This window comes from Aspergillus caelatus, assembly GCF_009193585.1.
Source record: "Aspergillus caelatus strain CBS 763.97 unplaced genomic scaffold BDV27scaffold_143, whole genome shotgun sequence".
Classification (NCBI taxonomy): domain Eukaryota; kingdom Fungi; phylum Ascomycota; class Eurotiomycetes; order Eurotiales; family Aspergillaceae; genus Aspergillus; species Aspergillus caelatus.
Window position 1 is genome coordinate 16,510 of NW_022475406.1, and position 22,423 is coordinate 38,932.

At 46.9% G+C, this 22,423-nt stretch overlaps 5 protein-coding genes across 5 annotated transcripts; 3 read left to right on the forward strand and 2 right to left on the reverse strand.

Annotated features, from left to right (window-relative positions):
* Positions 1–1,468: 1,468 nt before the first annotated feature.
* On the reverse strand, positions 1,469–2,310 carry BDV27DRAFT_147007 (uncharacterized protein; the record flags this gene model as incomplete). The annotated part of the gene is made up of 3 exons (XM_032070677.1): positions 1,469–1,606; positions 2,034–2,069; positions 2,134–2,310. The coding sequence occupies 3 exons, from the start codon at positions 2,308–2,310 to the stop codon at positions 1,469–1,471; spliced, it is 351 nt and encodes a 116-aa protein (XP_031925462.1).
* Positions 2,311–5,646: 3,336 nt separating this feature from the next.
* Positions 5,647–8,300, forward strand: BDV27DRAFT_131555 (patatin-like phospholipase domain-containing protein). The gene is made up of 2 exons (XM_032067654.1): positions 5,647–7,098; positions 7,158–8,300. Exons 1-2 carry the CDS (start codon positions 5,659–5,661, stop codon positions 7,872–7,874), a joined length of 2,157 nt encoding a protein of 718 aa, XP_031925463.1. The 5' UTR covers positions 5,647–5,658; the 3' UTR covers positions 7,875–8,300.
* A 4,980-nt stretch (positions 8,301–13,280) lies between these two features.
* Positions 13,281–14,708, forward strand: BDV27DRAFT_131556 (glycerophosphodiester phosphodiesterase family protein). Its single transcript, XM_032067655.1, has one exon. It carries the CDS (start codon positions 13,402–13,404, stop codon positions 14,311–14,313), a length of 912 nt encoding a protein of 303 aa, XP_031925464.1. The 5' UTR covers positions 13,281–13,401; the 3' UTR covers positions 14,314–14,708.
* A 32-nt stretch (positions 14,709–14,740) lies between these two features.
* On the reverse strand, positions 14,741–18,707 carry BDV27DRAFT_131557 (uncharacterized protein). The gene is made up of 5 exons (XM_032067656.1): positions 18,043–18,707; positions 16,955–17,978; positions 16,055–16,895; positions 15,786–16,001; positions 14,741–15,737 (listed from the first exon to the last, which is right to left on the reverse strand). Exons 1-5 carry the CDS (start codon positions 18,330–18,332, stop codon positions 14,851–14,853), a joined length of 3,258 nt encoding a protein of 1,085 aa, XP_031925465.1. The 5' UTR covers positions 18,333–18,707; the 3' UTR covers positions 14,741–14,850.
* Positions 18,708–19,337: 630 nt separating this feature from the next.
* Positions 19,338–22,354, forward strand: BDV27DRAFT_131562 (RNA-binding protein VTS1). Its single transcript, XM_032067657.1, has 3 exons — positions 19,338–20,385; positions 20,460–21,751; positions 21,812–22,354. The coding sequence occupies exons 1-3, from the start codon at positions 19,884–19,886 to the stop codon at positions 21,866–21,868; spliced, it is 1,851 nt and encodes a 616-aa protein (XP_031925466.1). The 5' UTR covers positions 19,338–19,883; the 3' UTR covers positions 21,869–22,354.
* Positions 22,355–22,423: the final 69 nt, after the last annotated feature.

Below are 22,423 nucleotides of genomic sequence, written 5' to 3' on the forward strand. Positions count from 1 at the left end.
AAATGGAAGCGAAGGAAGAGAGAAAATGCTGAGGGAACAGCGGCTGGCGATATACTAATATAATTAATTATCGTATATAAAATGATACCCTCTTATCGGTGCTCTGATCTCCCTTTGGTTGGCGAGCCGCTGTACCCGTGCTCAAGGTCCGTACATGCATACGTACCGTACGGTACGGGCGCAGCCGGTTACAGTTGGGAATACTACGCTGTATGCGGTATACCTCGTATGCATCCATGGTTTTCTCTTTTCTTTTTTTTTCTTTCTTTTAATTGTTTTAACCTTTACCCCTTTATCTGTAAATCTCACTGGTGGCCACAATGGTTCGTATATATTAGTCGTTACTCAGCGTGTCGACCGCTCATCTGTCCTTATCAAATCATGAAGGCGACTCTATTCTGGAAGATTGACCAAGAGAATGAGTGTATCTCCAATGGCGGGGTTGCGAACCTTCTCTTGTATCCCTATTGCAATTCTGTACCAGTCATGAGCGTCCGAAATTTGGGGAATAGCTCTTGGCCCCTTTGGTGAACCATTGGAACGGCAAATATCTATCAGTTTCAGATTGAGAAGAGTGTCATGTCATCAATCAACATAACATCCAACCCAGAAAGTGACATTCTTCGGCTCTGTAAGGTGGAGTAACTTTCCGAGTCCCTCGAGAGCGGATATCCCGATCGGTCGACCCATTTCAGTACGTCCATTGAATACCAGGATGCGAGAATAGATTAAAAACAATTTGTTGATCAGAGGTCAACACGAAGACGACAGAAAGGCTATCGATAAATTAAGCTAAGAGGCAATTCGCAATGTGATTCGTATAGGTACTTTTCCACGATGGCAGATGAGCTGATCACTAACAGTTAATTCGTTTTGTTTGTAACCAATTCAAAAAAAGGCTTCAACCTCCTTCTGCAGGTCGGTGAAAAAGGCTTTCTTTTCTTTTCTTTTCTTTTTCTTATTTTGTTTTGTTTTGTTTTGCTTTTTTTTTTTTTTTTTTTTTTTTTTGGAGGGGTGGGAAGTGATGGTTGGAAGGATGTTAGGGTGACCCGTGCTTTCGTGACCTAAGGTTGAGAAGACCCACCCGCTGGTACGGATAGTACACATCGTGATTGGTGGTGGGGCGCAACGTGCAGCCGATAGCGTCCTGGCGGGCATTTCAAGTTGGTCGGCATTGGACGAATCACGGACATACCCTGGTCACCTGCATGACGCTTTACCGGGTATAGAGGCTCTAGGGGGTGTTCGAAGTTGGCTCATGCAGAGGAATGGCGCCAATAGGGGGTATCACTAGTACTTAGGTACCTTAGTAGTACCAAATACTCCTACTAGTAGGTACTCTTGTCGTTCCTAAGTATAGGTATCATGCAAAAAGACCATACAGTAGTGGCTTCATTTTGATGAGGTCTAGAAACGTTTCAGCAGATCCATGGCGCTTGTATGCATGAGATCCTACGGTTACTACGTACTACCCTACCAGAGACGAGATTCGGAACATAATGCTCCTGGAGGTACCTCCCGCATTTTTGTTTCCTATCAGTGCCGGAGTACTGCGTCGGTATCTCGCACTGACGTTGACATTCTTCGGAGGCTCAAGTGGAGGGCGCTAATTTGTTAGTTCCTCAATCTTTTAGTATCAAATGACCTCAGCCTACTTCGGACCGAGATAAATTCAGCCATCAACCGTCATGTTATATGGACGATCGCTTTTTTTTTTTTTTTTTCTTATTGCCCTTGACTCATGAATTCAACATGTTTGATCTGAGTCAGTGCATTTAGTGCTGATATCTCAATTGACAAGAATCATGATTGATAGAGGCAATGATACGGATCTGTGACTCAAGCGCTATCGGAGAGAGCGATAAGACTAGTACTGTAGTCCGATCGTATCATCGATATACTACATAGTAGTAAGTTACTAAGGAGTATCCGCCTGTCAGTCACACCGCTCATGCTCCATCATCACACCACACATTCTTCGGTAATTCCATCCCTCCATTGTCCCAAATCGGAAAATAGGTCATTAAACCTACATCATACTTGACCCACGGGTCCAACCCATTTTCTTCCTTTCGCCTTCTTCGACTTCGTCTCCGTCTCCAGTGGCCCACGTTCGTGTGATCTCTTCTAAACACCGATCGTAACAAGGATATTGGTCAGTGGCTTTGGAAGGATGACGCCCATGATTGGTACATGACCGTAACCCGCCGCCGGATATGGAAACAGAACAACCTTTCGTGCCGCATCTTCAGACGTATCTGATGAGGATTGAATGGAGGATGCACATGATACCTCAGGCGATTCAACCATGTTTCAAACATGATACATATGTTGCCTCTAAATTACCAGTATATTTGAGGTGGCAGGCGAAGGAAGTATCAAGTATTAAACAAGTTTTAACTGTCTGTGGGCGTGCGTCGCCATATTAACTGGACGGTTAACCTATCGATGCCGAGCAAACTACAGCTGTATGTTCTTAGACTTGCAGCATGTACCTATACAGTGAGACCTGCGGTGTCGCCAATAGGAAAAAAGTTATCCAAGTCAGGTTCTGCATAACCTAGCAAGCTAGGAGTCCTACGAAAAAGAAGAGTAATCTGCATTGGCGGATTAACATATAACCTTTCGATATTATGCAGGAAGTAAGGAGTAGGTTTCCTTGGGGGGTGTTGACCAAGATCCTTGGATCATGGTGTAAGGCATGATTGAGTAAGAATGTTCTTGGCGACAACACCATGTTGGGGCTGATGATTCCTCCACTCTCCGATGTAGCAATTTGTTTTCTTCCATCCTTCGTATACCTACGTCAGTGCCAGAAAACTGAGCAAGAGGTGGTTCCGTATGCGTATAATGTCTCTGTACATCCAATACATGGAGGAGAAAGAATTGGATCATCGGGGTGAGGCACTGTATTGGAACGGGACTCCTTATTCTGTCCTTCACCAATCAAGCGCCAGGCCACTCACATGATCATCAATTTATGACATCGTTGTCTCTATGGCAAAGCAAAAAAAAGAAAGGGGGAAAGAAAGAAAGAACAAAAGAAAAAAAAAAAAAACTCATCTCAAAGTGAATCCTCCAAAAGGGCAACCCAGCCGGCGATTAGTCGGTGGATTGGTGGATATGGGAGATCTGACGAGGCGGGTCTCCACCGAAAGGTAGTCAACCGCTCGAATGATCAACGGGTGGCTCCCGCGAGGTGAGAGTCTCCTACCAATCACATTCGTCCGAGTAGACATTTGCGTTCATGAAATGACGAAGGGCTAAGAAGTGCCAAGTGAAGATGTCGATAAGGGAGGGAGTAGTATCTTAGTGTGTGTGCCACTGTGTACCGTCTGTGTGTGTGTGTGTGTGTGTGGCACACGTACCCAGTGGAAAAAACACCGACCCCGATCGTCATGCATTAGAGAGAATGCGGGAGAACAAGGGCGAAGATGAAGTGGTGGTGTTGGGGTAAAAAGGTTTTTTAAAATTAGCCCTGATGCACCCTCCCCTTTTAGGAAAGCCACGAGAGCGATTGATTCACTCAGGAATTCCATTCCAAAGACAAAGGGGGGAAGGTCCCAAGGATGCGAGCCGACTATGAAACACCAAGCGGTTATCGCGCGAGGAGTTTATTTTATTATTATTATTAATTTTTTATTATTTGAAGGAAAATAAAATAGGTAGACCGCCAAAATGGCAAACATTGTCTTCATTTGCCGAGATATCCAAAGCTTCGGGTTTAGAAACCTGGTAGAGCGGATCGCTTCATCCTGAAATTGAGTGGATAAAGAAAAGTGGGAAAAGTATATTGGTGGAACGAAACGCAACCAAAAGGTAATCAGAGGTAAAGTTTCAACTCGAGGGCAAGTGAAATCAAGAAAGAGGGTAAAAAAAAATATCGCAACTACTGTAAGTAAGAAGTGAGTTGTTACAAAAACATCCTTATCAGGCAACTGTTGCTGCGGTCACGTTCCCCATGCATTTTTATTGCATGATAGTAAAGTCTTCCGGCGGCACCCAAGCGAGTAGGCTAAAATGTGAGCAGTGGAGCACCTTCCATTGTCCATACTCGGATTGGTTTAGTCCGCTGGAGTGCAGTCAGACCAACCATATCGAGCAGTAGCTGCAAATCATCCACCCGCCTTGTTTTTGTCCGCCTTCAAAGACGCAAAGAAAAATCTCCAGTAATCTTGACGAACAACTGTTTCTTCTAAACTATTATTAGGAGTTTTCTTTCAACACAACCCCTCCTAGAGTGCCACTTGTAAAAATCTCCGAACTGACTGGAGATTTACCCCGCAATGCAATGCTCGATGTTCTAAGAGGCTTGTTTTCAATATAGTCAACGCCGTACAGTTGGCCCAGTCTCGAATCCTGAGAGGTGATACAGACAGTCGCAAATACAGTATAATCGGTCGGTACTATTTAGACCCAGGCCGCTAATGCTGTGAAGTGCTTCTGGAAAGAGGCGGTACTTCTTCCAAATAGTCGAAATGAGACTTCGCATGAAGATACGACTGGGAAGGTGTTCTCTACCTTATTGCCATCCCATTCTTGAAGGTGATACGGTGTAATGTACAGGAATCCTGGAGTTGTCAACATTGATTGTCCATTCGACATCATCCATGACCCAAGATCTCCATCATCGTGGTAGGTCAGTCATTCCAGATGGCCGATCCCGCGTGTTTTCTCCCCCACGCAGAACGTTGGTGTGCGTGGGCAGAACGCATACCGATGCTCCCCGGATTTCAGCGACACATGCTTCATTCCATTAAAATACGTGGCTACACTTTGTTATGTAATTCGCTCAAACTTAACCCGTCGGCTGGTGATCATGCGATACTTCGGGTAAGGATTGTCTCCTTTGCTTCTCTGCAATGTCGATCTATCAGCGTCACGGGCCATTTAGGTAAGCACGTTTTGTCGCGGTGGCTGTAGGAGAAGACAAGGGGAAATTGCGTGGGGATGGTCATGGAGGGTGGATTGATTCCCATGGTTGAGAGATGTGTCAGATTACTCTTAAGGTTTGATTGCCGTTTTGTCCGGTGGGAAGTAGAAAAGATGATAAAGCAGATACCAACCAAGTCTGCATGCAGGGATGGTCTGATCCTTTGGTCTGACTCTGCATACTGTTTGTCTCGACGGAAGAAAAGGAAATGCAAGTGATAAGAATCCTTCGGAAAAAAAAGAAACGAAAGAGAGCCAGGATTATAATTTACTATTACTGTTCATAATTTATTAGTTAATATTATAGTCATTCTTTTTGAGGGTAATGTGTACTGTAAGTATGTATGTAAGTGAGTGTTTACGAGAACTTATGAACTCGGTGTAACTTGAGAAGACGGTTCGTCAAAGAAGATTAAACCCATGTCTGGTGGGACCCATGGTTCTTTGTTTTCGGTCCGTCTTGACGAGCGCGGGGTCAACAACGGACACCAACGGTTTCTAGGGAAGATTGGGTGGCGGAATGCCAAGCTCCTCCGCCACAGATACTGTGGCTCGTGTCCAACTGTGAGGCGGTGTAACTTCTGACGTGACGTCGACGTACATGTACATTTTGTCTGGTCCGACAAGGATTCCGTGCCATTGGATCCATTGGTCGCTCAACCAGATCCCAACATCTTGCTCGACCATACTAATCATCTTACCATCCATCATGAACCATATCCAACAATGAACTCATCGGAGAAGTCTGCGGCTTGCGACATCTACGATCCCAAATCGATTCCGGACTATGACCGAGAATTTATCGACCCTGATGACTTGCGCCAATTCGAGAATGCGCTGAACGACAATGAAACCAGCTCCTTGGTAGCCCTCAACGACTGGCGACCTATCTACCAACGAGTTCGCAAGAATCGCGGCCGTCGAAAGCAGCCTCGTCGAACTACCGATGAAACGAGGGAAGGTGTCCTGTACACAGTCCTGAAATGGCCGTTTCTCTTCATCGTGTTTGGCTGGATTACCGTTCTGGGGTTTGCCTACGCATTGACCCGCTTTTACATCGTATTATATGAACGATGGGTATCCTGGAGGGGCAAGAAGGAATCTCTCAGGCGGGAACTCTGGAAGCAGACGGATTACAACGATTGGTTGAAAGCCGCCCAAGCGCTCGATGATCACTTGGGAAACCAGCAGTGGAAGGAAATCGATGAATATGCGTACTATGATCATCTCACTATCAACAAACTGGTCAACCAGTTAAGAAAGGCGCGGACAGATGTCGAACTGCAGATGCGAAATGGAGTTTCCAGCTCGACCGTGACCCCTGCGACCGAAGAACTATGTGCGTTGCTGGAGGGCTGCGTCAAGAACAACTTCGCAGGGGTGGAAAATCCTCGACTTTATAGTGAAACGTATTCCGGAACTAAGAACCTTGTGCAGGAGTACATTGACGAAGTGGAGAAGTGTATCCAAGTGGTATCGAGCAACAAGCGGGTCAGCAGTGAGGACAAGTATCAGCATTTCAAGCATCTAGATACGAATTTTGGACGGACTGCCCTTTGCTTATCCGGAGGTGCCACTTTTGCTTACTATCATTTCGGCGTGGCTAGAGCATTGCTGGATAACGGAGTCCTGCCCGAAATCATAACGGGAACGTCGGGAGGAGCCTTGGTTGCTGCCTTAATCGCGACTAGGACCGATGATGAGTTGAAACAACTCCTCGTCCCGGCTCTGGCACATCGTATACGGGCAAGTAGTGAAGGCATGGCGTCATGGATTTGGCGTTGGTGGCGGACAGGTGCTCGGTTTGACACTATCACATGGGCTCGTGAGTGTAGTTGGTTCTGCAGAGGATCCACTACCTTCAAGGAGGCGTACGAACGGACAGGACGTATATTGAACGTTTCGTGTGTGCCGTCTGACCCTCATTCTCCTACAATTTTGGCCAATTACCTGACTTCTCCTAATTGTGTCATTTGGAGCGCCGTGTTAGCCTCAGCCGCGGTCCCTGGTATACTCAATCCCGTTGTTTTAATGACCAAGAAGCGCGACGGGACACTCGCCCCGTACTCGTTCGGGCATAAGTGGAAAGATGGTAGCTTGCGCACTGATATCCCTATTAGGGCTTTAAACCTCCATTTCAATGTCAACTTCCCTATTGTTTCACAGGTAAGTCCGTTGCCATCCCAAGATCCGTCAAAGTTAGGAAAGTCTGACACATCTTTTAGGTTAATCCTCATATCAATCTTTTCTTCTTCAGCTCCCGAGGATCCGTTGGTCGCCCGGTTACACATCGGAGAGGCCGAGGGTGGCGCGGCGGTTTCTTGGGGTCTGCTATAGAACAATATATCAAGCTGGATCTGAATAAATGGCTTAGAGTCCTACGACACTTAGAACTGTTACCACGGCCACTGGGTCAAGATTGGAGCGAGATTTGGCTGCAAAAGTTCAGTGGGACCATAACGATCTGGCCCAAGACCATCCCGTCCGATTTCTACTATATCCTTTCGGACCCTACGCCTGAGCGATTGGCACGCATGCTTAACGTGGGCCAGCAGAGCGCCTTTCCCATGATACAATTCATCAAGAACCGGCTCAAGATCGAAAATGCGATCTTAAAGGGGCTCCATCAATACTCCCCCGCGGTGTCACCGGCGCAGTCCCGTCGAAGTCGCGGCCATACCGACAAGCCTTCGGACCCGATGACAGAACGTCTTGACCATAATCTCCCCGATCGTCAGCCTGACAACAAAGAGGATCTGTCAGATAGCTCGGGCATTGACTCCAATGTGTCATCTCGGGATTATTCTCGTCTACAACCGTCGAGTAGCCGACGCAACCGACGGAGAAGCACGGGAAATATTTTCCAGGAGATGCGCCGACAGTCAGCTGTCTTCTTCGATGACTCAGATTTATACGCAGAAGACGACAAGAAGGCCGAGTGATCGCTCATATCGTCTTTCGTTGTCTATCTATTCCCTTCTACCCTTTGCATTAGATGGCGTTGAACTATATCATACCACCACATTTGTCCAGAGCAGTATCTACTATTCCTTGGTTTTTGTGTACATCATATTTATATTACTTTGTATTAGATTTGAGAAGATTCCTCCACATATAATTCCCCTTATACATATGTCCCCAAGGTGTGGTCACGAACAATTGGCATTCGATAAGAGATATAGTCTGTCGCTGCAGCAATACCAGTCACACTCAAGGGTCGTGAAGATCCGGCGAGGGCAGGATAGACAAGCCAGCCTCCAGAGAAGCAGGAGATTATCAGAAGCGTCACTGCCAAATGTTGCAGAAGTAGTCTGATATGAGAACTTAATCAAAGGCCACTTATAGGAAGCATAGTTTGTTAGTCTTTCCATCATCGTACATCTTTAGATGCCTTTTCCTAAGACACCATACAAGAAATAGAGGCAGATGAGGTAGGAGTTATACCTACCATCATGTGTAGATATCTAGATCAGTACGGCAAGTTATTTAGAATTCAACCATAGTTTCATAGATACCGGTTCGTCTTGAAAATACCGCTGTCTATCCGCCGTCTTCGTCTTCATTTTTTTAAATATTTATTCCTTGGTTCACTACGCGGTGGGTATTGGTCACTTGGGCATTCAAGACTGCCAACCTCGAGGTAGCAACCCTTGCAACAACTAAGACTTTAAATTGTATGATGCTAAGAGGCAGTGAGAGGAGTATTATGCGATATCTTGCACACTGCAAAGCTCCACATAATCAGTCAGCTAGCAAAACACTGACAACGCTTTTCTTGAGGACATTTCGTAACGGACTCCCCAGATTGTTGAACCCCATTGTGACTACACGGCATTTCATCGGATACGTATCATTCTTTATGTAAATGTCGAAGGGGTATTGTAAGAAGTTTTCGGCGTATACGCCCCTGTATAAAGCTTTATGAGGTAAAACACATCGAAAGGGAAGACATCCCACTAAAGAAGTCCAATTCCCTTTTGGAGATTTTCCAATGATGCGATTCTAGAATGACTCGCATCTCTGAGTTGTCACCTCAGGTTCTTGATTTGACCACCGACAGGTTTAATACTAGTCAAGTTAGGCAAGGTCCGTGTGCATGGGTACCACCCTGGACGGTAACGTTGTTGGAGTAGATAGTTGGCAAAGTTAACGACAATATCCTCGATACATTGTGGCATGTGATTAGATGTAGGGTATTAATCATGTTATACAGCAGGTTCTAAGCCACTCCTGGCTTGCGTTGTGCTTTAAATCTGTATATCATAGGGTGTTCAACAGCCTTACAAAGAAAACGATTCCTGGCACCGACAAGCTTTCTAAAGACACGGGCCGTTTTCTCTTTGCATATCAGGGAAACTAGTAAAGTCATATTTCCGTAGGTCGAATCTGAGTTAATGTGGTGGGTTATGTGTGGCCCCCAAGTATTGATCTAGTTGAGTGCATTGGGTGTTCCATGGAATCGTTGTGCGACACAGCTCCCTAAGCTCGATGGGTCTGAATCCGACTGTCCAGAGCCAGTCGGAAAATGTGTAAGTGGATAGGTGGTCCAGAATTTGGGTTGGCTTTAGCGTCTGGCGTTGGGTGTGATAGTCTCTACCCCCTGATGCGATCCATGATAGGGTAAGATATATGACATTGTCCTCTTGGACAGGATAGCGCAGTTCTAACTCTGTTGATAGATGTGGGATCTCAGCACCACCATTGAGGCTGCATGAAAGTGCTTCATCGCAAATGGATCCGGTATCAGCCCCCAGAGTTCCGGAGTCGAAGAGAGTTGTCCTGCCTTGTATTAGTGGTTTCGACATATTGCTGTGTGGTATAGAAAGAGACTCGCCCCAGGTTGCATAAGAACTTCAACACATGCGCTTGAATATTTCCATGTGCATTTATACTTTCCCCAAGTCACGCTGAAGTTATCGATCAGCTGCATACCATACAAGCTTCAGGTCTTTCTCGAACGGAAAGCGTGAGGACAGTCCGTTTGTTCTTCTTCTCCCTCCATCATCATCATACCATACACAAGCACAGAGATTAGGGCTGCCACAAGCTAGATAGCTGTGTGCATAATTTCCGCAGTCGGTGCCAGAGTTTCCATCAAATCCCGAGGCTGGCCTTAATCACGTTGTGGATTTGGAGGCCAGTATCGGACATTGTGAGACACAAATGTAATGAGCTTGTTCGCTGGCAAAAAGAGAGCTAAACATAGGAAAGAATTTGGGAAAGGTTCTCAATTTGGGATGAGCCAGATATTCCATTTCTGAGTGTGTTGAGAGTCACTACAATTCTTCATTCCCTTCGATAAGGGAATGGGACGTGATCCAAATGGTCCCTAATAGAAAAGATTGAATAAATACCCCATAGTCAGGAAAGGAGGCCTGTATGTATAGAGCATTACTGTACCTCAGTATGACCAGTAAGGCTGAGTTCAAAGCGCCACAATTAGTGCATCGAGCGTGGATGAGAGTTCAGGGCCGAATGTTTAGTATTACAAATACCCTGCGCTATTTGGTTATTCTGCCTACCCACTTTCTAAATATTTCAACTTGAGGTTATATCGATACTCTCTTAAATTTTAGAAAAACTACCAGTTACGGTTTATCTTTGCATTGCCATTCTCGTCATCACGGTGACTTCGATCGAATCGATTCAGGTCATTAACCAGGTACGAAAATTTAAGTTATCTACAAGAGATTCTTACTACACAGTGAGCTGACAGAAATGAATTGGCATGTAAGTAATTGTCTTTAATCTCAAAGATATAGCTGCCTGGGTAATAAGCTAACAGAAATTGAGTTGATAATGTGTAAGTGATAATCCTTGATCTTAGAGAGATGAAGCTGACAGGTCACAGTTGAGACCATAAATTGACACAAGGTCCGGTTTCATGATTTCCAAGTTGTTCGATCTGCTGAAAACTTTCTATAATGGGAGGCGATGTCTTCGTAAATGCTTAGTTGAAGATCCTGAGTTCTATATACTGCATCAGTCGAGAAACGGTAAGCGTTGGAGTGTCTCCCATGATCTTGCAGTTCGGTACTTAATCAATCATACTATAACGTTTCTGCCACATTCCTGCCTGCACATCTTCTCCTTATAGAGTTTTATCCCTCGCAAAGGGTAAAAAGCTAACCCTAATTCTAATCCAGACCACTTATCAGGACATTGCAACCTCAACCCTTGTTGATAGATTTGCAAAACAAAACGAGACCGGATAGAACTGATAGAACGCTACAGTAAATATCATTTTTCACAGCTCATATTATACAATCTTAATGGTCTAGATTACGTTCTAAAGAGGCCCCGTCCTCAAGGTACTGATTGAACTATACTATTAAGCTTATTCAAGATAAGCTTCATACCAGCTGGGGACATTATTGGTTCGAAAAATCCCTCAATGACTGGATCTCGATTTGAATTTCTCCTTACCGAGTAAATATTTTGAGGTGCAGATCACTCGTATTACAGCATGCCAATGGTTCTCTGTGTTCTAGTAGCTTGAATTATCAGCTAACGCATCTACACGTGGAGAAGTCGTGTTTGTCAGACCACAACTTCCGGTCTAAGCAGCACATAGCAAGTCATCCGTGAATAGTATAGGTTATGTTTCTACCTGAATAATATACTTAAGCATGTTTCGGTGAGACATAGTCGCTATTTCCTTCATTCTTTTTATTTTTTTATTTTTTTATTTATTTATTTTATTTTATTTTATTTTTTTTAGGAATTTGATATGCCTATCGGATTTCTGGTCGCATATGTGACGGAGGTTGAATCGGTTCAAGCTGCTGTGGATGTAGGAGTTTGTTACTCTCTCAGAGCCTTCTTTATATAATATCATTTCTAAGTTATGTACAATACCTTCGCTCGACAAGAACCTTCGGTATGTGGAACTCAAGGAATCAGTTTTATGTCGACAATCAACTTATAGTTCGTATGACACAGAATCCTTGTTATTTATCATGCCACGAAATAGGAGATAGATAGACTAGCTCAGCGGGTAATCAGCTCATCTACTTGTCTACCCCTGTAAGGGTATTTCCAAGAGCCAACGAGAAGACTCAATAGTGCAATTGATTTGACAAATCAAATCAAGGCTCATACTATTCTTACACCCTTGTTCTCACGTGAGCCGGAGAGATTCACTTGACTGGGAGGTCTGATCACGACGGCACGTCAGCCAAACAACTACTGTTGAGGATAGACAGTCGCATAATATTGTGAAGTATAAGAAAGGAATTATTCTGCCTGGAACTTGGTGACATATGTAAATATAGAAGCCGTTCCTTATCGCGATTTGGCCCCCAATTAACTGAGGCTATATTACCGAACAAAAGCCCTCCGGAAGGGAAATGGCTTTTATAAGATGCTTATCGGGATTGCGAATATAACGGCTGCATATGAACGAGTGGGACTAGTGGCCACTCCTTGGTTATTTATGACGCTGTATCGAGACATGAAGCACGCGACCTTGAATGGGAGCCATGACTTGTGCCTTAGAGCATTGGTATCCCTGTCCTCCACTGTCTTGGCAGGGCTATTATTGCGTTCTCTGTTACAATGGAATGATAATTAACTCGGTGGTAGGGCGAGTTACTCGAGACCTGTGATCCTAAACAGCAAATTTGTCCTCCTTGAATCATATTCCCCAATTATTTAAAATACTATTCGAGGTTTTCTAGTTGTTAGAACAAAATCCCGGATTATTCTTACTGGGGATATCACTGGGTTACATGAAACTTCCCCCCACCCCCTCTCTCTCCATCTCACCCTTCAACTTATCGCGCAGAGAGAGTCCCGGAAACTGCCATGGTGTTAGGGCTCGGGATGGGGTCAGCCTAGTGCGTTACTATAGCACCGAATTTAATGTGGAGCCTACGAATAATACCGGATCTCCGAAGGAACCAAAACAAAATGGCTCAACTCTAGCGTCTTGTTCATTGCCACCCAAGAGTTCTCACTACCACCTTTTTATAAATAGGAGATTTATGTCCAGGACCACGCCAAGATAGAGGAGCGGAAGGAGTCCAATCGGAAATGCTCGTTTAGGCCCTGTTGGCTCTCTCACCCTTGTCATATCAGTCATGGTTTCTGAAAAGTAGGCAACGATCTTCGAGAATTATCTTCCCATGGTAGAAAATGCCATCCTCGGCATGCGAGAGATCTGGTGATACCCAATCCGATTGGGGTAAAAGAAGTACCTGGGGCCTTGGCATACAGCCCTATGTCCAATGCCTTGGAAGATTTATGTTAGCATAATTATTTTATTTTTTTTTTTTTGCATTGTTGCTAGGGTGAAACTAGCATATAGACTAGTATATGCGCACCTGCTGAGTTATTCGAAGAGGAACCGGCTATTCTGCTTTTCTGATTCTGTCTCAAATGTCGTGAGTTTTGTTGTTGTTACTGTACTACTACTGCCTTATTTCATCGTATATCATATGTGAATATATGAGTAGATAGCACTCGAAAATGCCCTCCCCGTCATCTCTGCTACGTACTTTATGTGCCATTTCCCTGCTCGGCCTGACAGCCGCCGCTCCGTCCGTGCAGACTGCCCTAACCAACGGCCCGCGACCGATCTACGCCATCGCACACAGAGTTCTCCGAACTGAAGCAGTGACAGCGGCGATCTCCCACGGTGCCAACGCAATAGAAGTTGATCTCCACGGCACGGACGAATGGTGGGCTGATCACGACTGCAAGAAAAACAGTGCCGGCGACACCGCCCGTGAGCTCTTCCAGTTCATCGCCGAAGAGCGTAGGAACGGCGCCAACATCACCTTCATCTGGCTAGACATCAAGAACCCCGATGAATGCCCGCAGTACGAACCATGCTCCATTCAGGCCCTGCGGGATCTAGTCCGCGAAACGCTAGAGCCAGTGGGCATCCGAGCCTTGTATGGCTTCTACCAAACCGGAGAAAGTCAGGGCTATAAGGAGATCCTGCATTCGCTGAATCAGAACGAGGCTATTTCTCTCAGTGGTTCTGCCAGGGATGTCTTTGAGATGTATTTTACTACTTCGCGGTCTCTGCCTGTGAAGCAGAGGATCATGGACTATGGACATGTCAATATTCAGAAGAATTTCGGAGATTGCCATGAGCGTGGGGGAACGACTTGTTCGGAGTTGCGCAATGGGCGCTCAGCTAGTGATAGAGGTCAACTGGGGAAGGTCTTCGCTTGGACTAGCACGGAGGGGGATACAAGATATGTGAGCGATCTGCTGAGTGTCGCTCAGGTTGACGGGATCATCTACGGGAATCAGAAGCATGATTATAAGGACGAAGCCCGTACTAGGAATGCCTTCTGGGAAATCCTAGATTTCGTGAAGGCTAATCCGGATACTGTCCGGATGGCGACGGCGGATGATGCACCTTGGTAGGTGATCTTATGTTTGGATCATTGCTGTCGATTCCGCTGTTTATTTCACAAACTTTGATTATGATTATATCTTCACTCCTGCAGCTTTGGACGTTTATTCCTCCCTCGCGCGACTCTCATCGACGTTATGTGCCTCTCCAAAAGGCTGCTCCGAGGAGAGACTGCTCGGAGAACGAAAGCGTTGGGTTAATGAAGGCATGAATGGTCAGATCAAATCTGCAAAACACTGTATATACCCCATTTCTTTCCAACTGCTATAGAAGTTCCTGGAAGGAACGGGAAACAAATCCATGCTAGCACGATCCTCGTAAAAAAGAGTCCAGTTAAGCATCGATTGAACTCAAGATGGCATGACATTCATACACTAACCGCTTCAAGGAAGGAGGTCGTGTGACCATAATTGGGAGATTGATTACTAGGTAACTAGACGTTACATCTCGTTGAATTTATGATTGGCATTTTACGAATATTGGTGCCACTGGGAAATACAAGACATACTTGCATCTAACCTACTGGTGACCTCCGGTCCAGCAACTTGCTATATAACTAACCAATTCGCGGTCACATCCTTAGCCAAGTGCAAATCCCCACTCAGAGCGTAGAGGGTTTGTAGGGCCAATGCTGCCTCGGGAGAGAAGTCTTCGACGAATGGTTCTTGGTCCGATCCCGCATCTCTCATTTCCACATCGTTATCCACATGCCTGGTGATTTGCACCACCGGCTTTGCTCCTCGATTCTCGGCCTGTATCTGCTTCCCCAGTTCTAATACACGCTGGTAGCCTTCTACGGCCAAATTGGATAGGCCGAGCATGTGCCATACTCGAGCATAGTTGAACTCCATTTCCTGTCGCTCTTGCAGAAGACTCCCTGGCCGCTCTCGAACGCGTCGATATTCCTCCATAAATGCGAGTCCTTGCATGATCATGAAGTGCCGGTTTTCGGACTGACGTTTGAGAGAATGGTGAATATAACTGAGGGCGATCGAAAGAAGCACCGTTGGATTTTGGTCGTCCAAGGCATACGCACGGAAGAAGTAATTCAGAGCCGGCAGAAAGCTGTTACCAGAATAAAGTATATGACCGTACAGTACCAGAAGAGCGACATCCATAGCTTCTGCTGGAACGACTTCTCCGTTCTCATCACGCGTCGATAAACGTGCACGCTCGTGATAGATTGATTCTCTCACGGGCTTACTCGACCGCAAGCCTGTGGTCCCGTCCGGGATCGTGTAGTCCATAGCTTTGATCTGCCGCAACATGAATTTCATGTTTGCTGATGAATGGAAGAGAGACCGGTGGGGGTCCCCACAGAGGCGACTCAGCATGGAAAAAAGTCGATACGTATCAGTTACGAACTGATACTCCTTGATGAACCAGCGTGCCTCATTGGCAAGCGTTTCCTCGTCCTGCGCTCGGAGAGCACAAGCTATCCCAAGTCAGCTGTGAAACGCGCATCGGGAAAAGGGGTACTCACTGAACCAGCAAACGTGGATCAAGCGAGTGCTGGGCTTGGAATGGTACCAAATGCTGGCATCTGCAGCAGCAGCAAGTGAGTCGTACGCTTCTTCTGGTTCACCCTGTCCTGCCACAGCAAGGGCGTACTGGAGGAACAGGTCAAGCCACTCATCAAAAGATATGCCATGATAGTCGGTCGGGATAGCCCCTTGAAGAGGTTCTTCGGTGATGGTGCCTATGCAGATGTTAGTTGCACAAAATACACACGACTTAGTGGTTTAATCGTACCAAGAGACTCCTGAAGACGGCCAGCCATTTCCTGCATCTCATCCATCATCGTTTGACCCTTAGACTTCCCAGACTTTTTATGGGCTTCTCGTGAATAGCCAAGAAACACGGCATTGCGCTGTAGCGGATAGAATACTCGGTTAGACCGAAACTCACGCAACAGTGCATCGGCAATATCCAGCCAATCCTCCGTGGCTTCAAGATCGCCTTCTTTTACCTTTGGCTGCAGCTGCAGTAGTTTGGTGTAGAGGAATTGGATGCTTTCTGTCCTTTCATTTTCAGACTCCGGGGAATCCTTTCGACCGAACACAGCTGCAGACTTAGTGGTAAGTGTAGGTGCTGCTACATCATTACCTACAGAGTCTGGCAAAGCGGAACTCAAACCAGGCGCCGCAATTTCACCTTCAGCTAACTTGAACTCCATTACTAACTGCTCCAGTCTTGTGTCTTTCCGTCGGCGATTCCCCCTGGTTTCTTGCCTGCCAAGTAGAACGGCTTCGTTAACATACTTGAATGCCTGCTCGGTCATGCCAATGCCCTCATATAACTTCGCCAGCTGTACACGAGATTCTATATTCCTCGCGTCATGCTCTGCGACTGTAAGATAACAATTTTCGGCGTCTTCGAGCCTATCCAGGTGCCGAAAGCAATCTCCCATTGCCATGAAGAAACTGACATCTGCATACTCTTCTGTTTGCTGTAGTGGCATGTAGAACCGGAGTGCATCTTCGAATAGTCCAACTTCTTTGAGTGCGTCTGCAACCTCTCGGAAGAGATCCCCGTAATCATAAAGTCGGGCCCCTTCGGATGTGTCGTCTGGATTGAGCCACCCGAAGTGATGCTGTAAGCTTGTGTTAGAAACAAGATGCGTGCTAACGATTTCATCCATACAAGACTCACCAAAGCTTCATCCTTATGCTGATACCCCATTCTCAGACGGAAAAGGCCAAGTTTAATGCGCAGCTCTAGAGGAAGACCCAGCCCATAAGAGTCTCGTGGCCATCGCCCTGGTTCGTAACCATCAGCTTTGATGCGCCGAGGCGAATCACTAGCATCCCATTCGCGATCATCCTCATCGAAGTCTTCCCACATCGTGTCATTCTTGCGGCCAAGGAGCCATCTAGAGAGCGTCTTCAGGGCCCAAAGCCCCTTTTCGGGTTGGTTTAAGTAGCTATAAAGCTCAGCATAGATATTCACATCTGACCAGGAAAACTCGGGAGCCTCTTCTGGGTCAAGAGATAAAAAATACTCCACACTGTCTGCCCAGTGATCAACTGCCTTCTGGACATCATTCAAGTCAATATAGATCTCCGCAATATGTCGCAGAGCCCTGGCATTATGCGGCAATTCCTTGAGAATCCGCTCGTACTCCGTCGCAGCTCGGCCGTTGTAACCTAATTCCCGGTAGATAGCCGCTCGTTGGAAGCGTACATTGAAGTTCTTTGGGTTGATATCAATGACACGGCTATAGCAGTAAACAACATCATTGAGTGCGCTTTGGCGATCCTCTCCAGCCCGCTCCAGGATCATTCGTGCCACTTTGGCCCAGACTGTCGGATCTTTAGGGCGCGTATGTGCACCGCTAAACAAAGCGGTCAATGCTTTGTCTTTGTGGCCCTGTGCTAACCAAATCTCTGATAGGAGAGAATGGGCAGCAAACATCTCCGGGTTGATTTGAATTGCCTGTTTTACTAACTCGATAGCACGGTCATAATCACCATCAATAAAGGCCGATGTAGCCTCCGAGTGCAGTATCTTGAATTCGGGGCTAGGCTCTAATGGTTTGCGAGGTCCGCGCTTGATACCTTTACCACCACGCGCACCGAAGCGACCAGAAAAAGGCCCCGTGCCTCTGCGGCGTCTCCTTCGACGAGAATACGAATCATCATCGCCGTCATCACCCTCATCAGTCAGTTCCTCATCGCTATATGGTAGGTTAGTTTGAAATAAGTTGGTGACAAACAACAACAGCCGAGATGTATACTGACGTCGAGCTTTCTTCTGGGGAGAATTCATAAGTAGAATCTTCCGCAGAGTCATCAAATTCAGCATATTCTTCAGCATCTTCGTCTTCATCGAGCGGTATATCCTCTGGTAACTGTGAAGTATTGCTTGGGAACAAGTCCTTATACAAACGGGGGTCCAGCACTGAATGAATAGGGTCGGACTGGGCCGTTTGCTGGGGTCCCTGCCACGGATAATGTATCGTCTCGTCAATGTCAGGGTACGCGACGTCCCCGGCTTGGGTATCGTGACTGGGCTGGTCAGGATAACCCATATTTACGATTTGGGTCTTCAGGCTATCCACCAGGGTCTCTTGTCTTGCTTAATGCTTTTCGAAGCCGATTGCCCATAAAAGCCTTTGGACCCTCTTCGGAATCCCAACGCACTCCCACGGACAAATAGTATTAGATCGATTGGTTGCACAAAAATTGTGCGGCACCGTCAGAAAAATAATAGAACGATAGTCTGGGGCGTGGAACTTAAAGATGCCGAGGACGAGGGCCGATCATAGCTGATTTGGGGGCTCAGCGAACCAGAATGAAGAATGCAACGGTTGTGTCCACCTTCGTGCGTGTAGAGTAGTAGTTATGATATAGATAGTTCGATCCTTCTACTCGGACTGGGATTGCGAGGTGTGTGGGAAAATAAAAATAAGAATAAGAATAAATAGATAAAGGGGAGTATAATAAAAAGTCAAAGAAGAAAAGAAAGAGAGATATCAGATGCGCAGAATTATTTTATTCATAGCAACAATTAAGCGCCAGTCAACGCTAAGCCAAGACCAACCGGCGCAGAGAGAGGCTAGAGGGCTAGAGGCTAGAGCAGTCTGTGCAGACGCGGACAAGGTCGCCTTTGATGGAGTCGGACTTGAACTGGAGCAATCGGAGCAGGAAAAAAAGACGAACTAAGAGTGTCGTGCGAATAAAGAACCCTTGCCAGTGGAGTTATTGGAAGCAACCGAGAAGATGGGTTTGGGATTTTGATGGAGGGACAACTTGAGAGTCTTTTCTCCTTCGGGAAGTCCAGTGACCTCCGGCCGCGCCCAAACGGCAAAGCGCCGTTTCATTGACTTCTTCTCGCTTCTTTGCCTTCTCCGGTTCCTCCTCTCAATCTTCTTCATCTTGTTTCCCCATCCCCATCGCTGCCTTTCCCTTCCATCCTCCTCTTGTCTCTTTTCTCACCTTCCTTTTCCTTTTTCTTCTTTTTGATGCTTCAGGCATCCTGCTTGCTGTGTTTGACACACTATTGCAGTTAATCCTGACATCCTTTCGTTACAACCAAAAAAAAAAAAAAAAAGAAACCTAAAAAAAAAGAAGGGAAAAAAAAGCCCACACTTCCTAATTTATACCCGTTCAACGCTCCGCTTTGCCCACTCCGCGAACCCACCGAAACGTTTCTCACCCTCACGACAAAATCCTTTGATGCTCTTTCGATTCGAATCCCTCGTCAGAACTCGAATCCCGTAGTGCAGCCACTGGACTGGTCTGTGCCTCGATCGTCGTCGCTTAGAGTCAATTGTGGTTGAGTTTATCACGCTTCAAAAAAGAATAAGACCGTCTCCGTCCTTAGAGAGATTGTGCGAATTTTCTTCGGCCAAACCCGGTTTTTGTTGTTCACGACCGTGCGACTGTCAATCTAGAGCCCCTCCCTCTCGATCAAGGCTCCTCTCGATACTACGCAAACTCAGCAGGTGCTGCAGGTGTTTTGCAGTAATATCTTATTCTTCTTCTATTTGTATTTGTTATACATCGAAGCCTGAAGGCAAAAGAAAGAGAAGCCAATACCCGGCTTTTCCTTGATCGACACCCCCGTCATTCCTTGCTCCATGGCCAGTCACATCATTGGTAATCGCAATAGCACTCCGGACGCTTCCAAATCTACCCTCCGGCCTCCGTCGTCCTCCCGTAACCTAGGTTCGCATCAGCTTCGAGCATCGGCCGATATGTCGGGATTCCCGTCCCCCTTGTCGTCCCGCAGCATCCGTCCATCATCGGAGGTGTACTTCAATCAGCAGTCTCAAGCGTCGAACAATGCAGAGGATCCTCTGGATCGTGCGGCCCAACAGTGGCTTGCGGATATCGATCAGTACGAAACCACGCTAGAAGAGATGGCCGCCGCAACGCTTGATCAGGACTTCAAGGATGAGCTCAGTGCGATCGAGCAATGGTTCCGTGTGCTCAGCGAGGCTGAACGCACTGCCGCCCTGTATGCTCTGCTTCAGCAGACTACTCAGGTGCAGATCCGTTTCTTTATCCAGGTTTTGCAGCAAATGGCCAAGAGTCACCCCATGTCGGGATTGCTGTCACCTGCGAACTTCGGAGAAAAGGGTAAGTTGACTGTTCGATGGTTCTAGGGAATCATATTTTGTTCTGTCTCTAACGTTTTGTCGTGTTTCGATTAGATGCTATGTCTAACCGCCTGAATGACGCTATGTCCAAACTGAACGTGGACAGCTCTCGGAACTCTCTGGGTCGTCCCCCGCCCTCTCCAGGTGCCAAGCGCAACTCGGGGCTGGACTCCTCAACCATCAATGCTATGTTCCCTGACGCCGCGGCAGCTATTGCGAAGAAGAAGGCCGAGTTCACCCAGCAGACTGGCAACGCCCCCCCGTCAAACCGTAACAGTGCAGTATTCGGCGATCGGACTTCATTCGTTGCACCTACCATCTCCGCTCCGGACAACACTACGGACAACCTAGGCCAGCCCCCTGTATCTCCATGGGCCCAGCGGGGTCCCGATAGTCAGCCTCCAATTGCTCGACCCAAGTCGTCCTCTGGTCATCAGCCCATGGGGCAGTTCAGCCAGGCATCTTCTGGGCTCCGCTCTCCCCTCCCGCAGACTGCCACGATTCCTGCCCCCGAAATCGATGCTCCTCTTTTGTCGCCATATAATGTTGGTAATGCCAGCTGGGCTTCCATGACCAACACTCCGATGACGGCTACCTTCGCGCAGCAGCAACAGCAGCAGCAACAACAAAACTCGCAGGCTGACATGGTGGCTAATGCGACGGCGATGAAGCTGGCTGCTCTATCGACTGTGAACAACCGTATTGCGCTTGACGATGCTCGGAAATACCGTCGTGCCCGCTCCAACGACGGACAAGGAAAGAATGCCAACGCCAACAATGCCAATCAGAACATGCCTCAGGGCGGCCTCGCAAGCCCAGGTCTCCCAGGTCCCAACCACCTTGTTGCTGGACAACTTTTGAACGCACAACAACTGGCGGCGCTCCAGGCACAACAGCAGGCCGCTATGGCGGGTCGGCGTTCTCGCCCGACATCCCCTGGAATTGCTATGCAAGGAGGCTCTCTCGGTCCAATGGGATTCACTTCGCCTCAGAACAACGGATTTTTGGCAGCATATGACCCGAATAACCCTCTCATGGGCAATGGACTGAGTGCGCTTGGCATTGGACAGTTTGGCCTTGGTGGACATGAAGGCTATCTCTCGGATCACTCGGAGGTCACTCGCGGCCGCTCGCCACGAGGCCGTCGTGGTAGCTCGAAGCCACCAGAGGACCCCACTGACCCTGCTCTATTGAAGGACATTCCCAGCTGGCTGAGGTCTCTGCGTTTGCACAAGTATACCGAAAACCTGAAGGATCTAAAATGGACCGAGCTCGTTGAGCTTAACGACAAAGCTCTGGAGGAGCGTGGCGTTAATGCTCTTGGCGCTAGGAACAAGATGCTCAAGGTGAGTTAATCGCCCGATGTAGTATTGTATGGTAAACTTCGGATTCTAACAGAACCACAGGTTTTCGAACAGGTCAGGGAGGCCAAGTCTGATGGCAAACTCGACAACATTCTGTGACGGAGGACCTACTGTTCCTCTGTCTTGTGTTTTTCCGTTCTATTTATCTTTCTAACATTCTCTCCATTGCATTAATTTGATTAGATTGAGATTGGGCATAAGTGGCAGGATCCGATTATATCCATGAGCGAATCATTGGATGACCCTTTGGGGAGGAGAGTTGTGTAATAATCGATTCGAGACGTTGTCTGATCCGACTTTGGATGAGTGACTGAAACTCTGTATGTATTTGTTTGATGGATTTGGCTATTGGGATGCCTTCAACAGTTCCCGAACCTTTGACGCCGATGGGAGACCCGGTTGTGTCCCAGATGGAACGAGGCCAGGAAAATGGGTTATGACAAGAATGAGGCTTGACTGATTGGCTTGAAGCTTTGATGTTATGTTAAGTATACTACTGATTAATTAACGACTACCATCTATACGGAGTGAAGTGATTCCATGACTGTACTGATCATGTCTTGGCAATATCTACCTGAACCAAATAGAAACAATATCACATATGGATTACTTTCTTTTACTATAAATCCATCCTGTCTGCCCTTCTGGATGTCT

Excerpts from the sequence above, each read along its gene's own strand:
- BDV27DRAFT_131562 (XM_032067657.1), top strand. The coding sequence starts at position 19,884 with ATGGCCAGTCACATCATTGGTAATCGCAATAGCACTCCGGACGCTTCC. Across the intron at positions 20,386-20,459 it reads TGCGAACTTCGGAGAAAAGG|ATGCTATGTCTAACCGCCTG; the intron begins GTAAGTTGACTG and ends TGTTTCGATTAG. Across the intron at positions 21,752-21,811 it reads CTAGGAACAAGATGCTCAAG|GTTTTCGAACAGGTCAGGGA; the intron begins GTGAGTTAATCG and ends ACAGAACCACAG.
- BDV27DRAFT_131556 (XM_032067655.1), top strand. The coding sequence starts at position 13,402 with ATGCCCTCCCCGTCATCTCTGCTACGTACTTTATGTGCCATTTCCCTG.
- BDV27DRAFT_131555 (XM_032067654.1), top strand. The coding sequence starts at position 5,659 with ATGAACTCATCGGAGAAGTCTGCGGCTTGCGACATCTACGATCCCAAA. Across the intron at positions 7,099-7,157 it reads ACTTCCCTATTGTTTCACAG|GTTAATCCTCATATCAATCT; the intron begins GTAAGTCCGTTG and ends CACATCTTTTAG.
- BDV27DRAFT_131557 (XM_032067656.1), bottom strand. The coding sequence starts at position 18,332 with ATGGGTTATCCTGACCAGCCCAGTCACGATACCCAAGCCGGGGACGTC. Across the intron at positions 16,896-16,954 it reads AGCATAAGGATGAAGCTTTG|CATCACTTCGGGTGGCTCAA; the intron begins GTGAGTCTTGTA and ends ACAAGCTTACAG. Across the intron at positions 15,738-15,785 it reads GATCCACGTTTGCTGGTTCA|CTTGTGCTCTCCGAGCGCAG; the intron begins GTGAGTACCCCT and ends GACTTGGGATAG.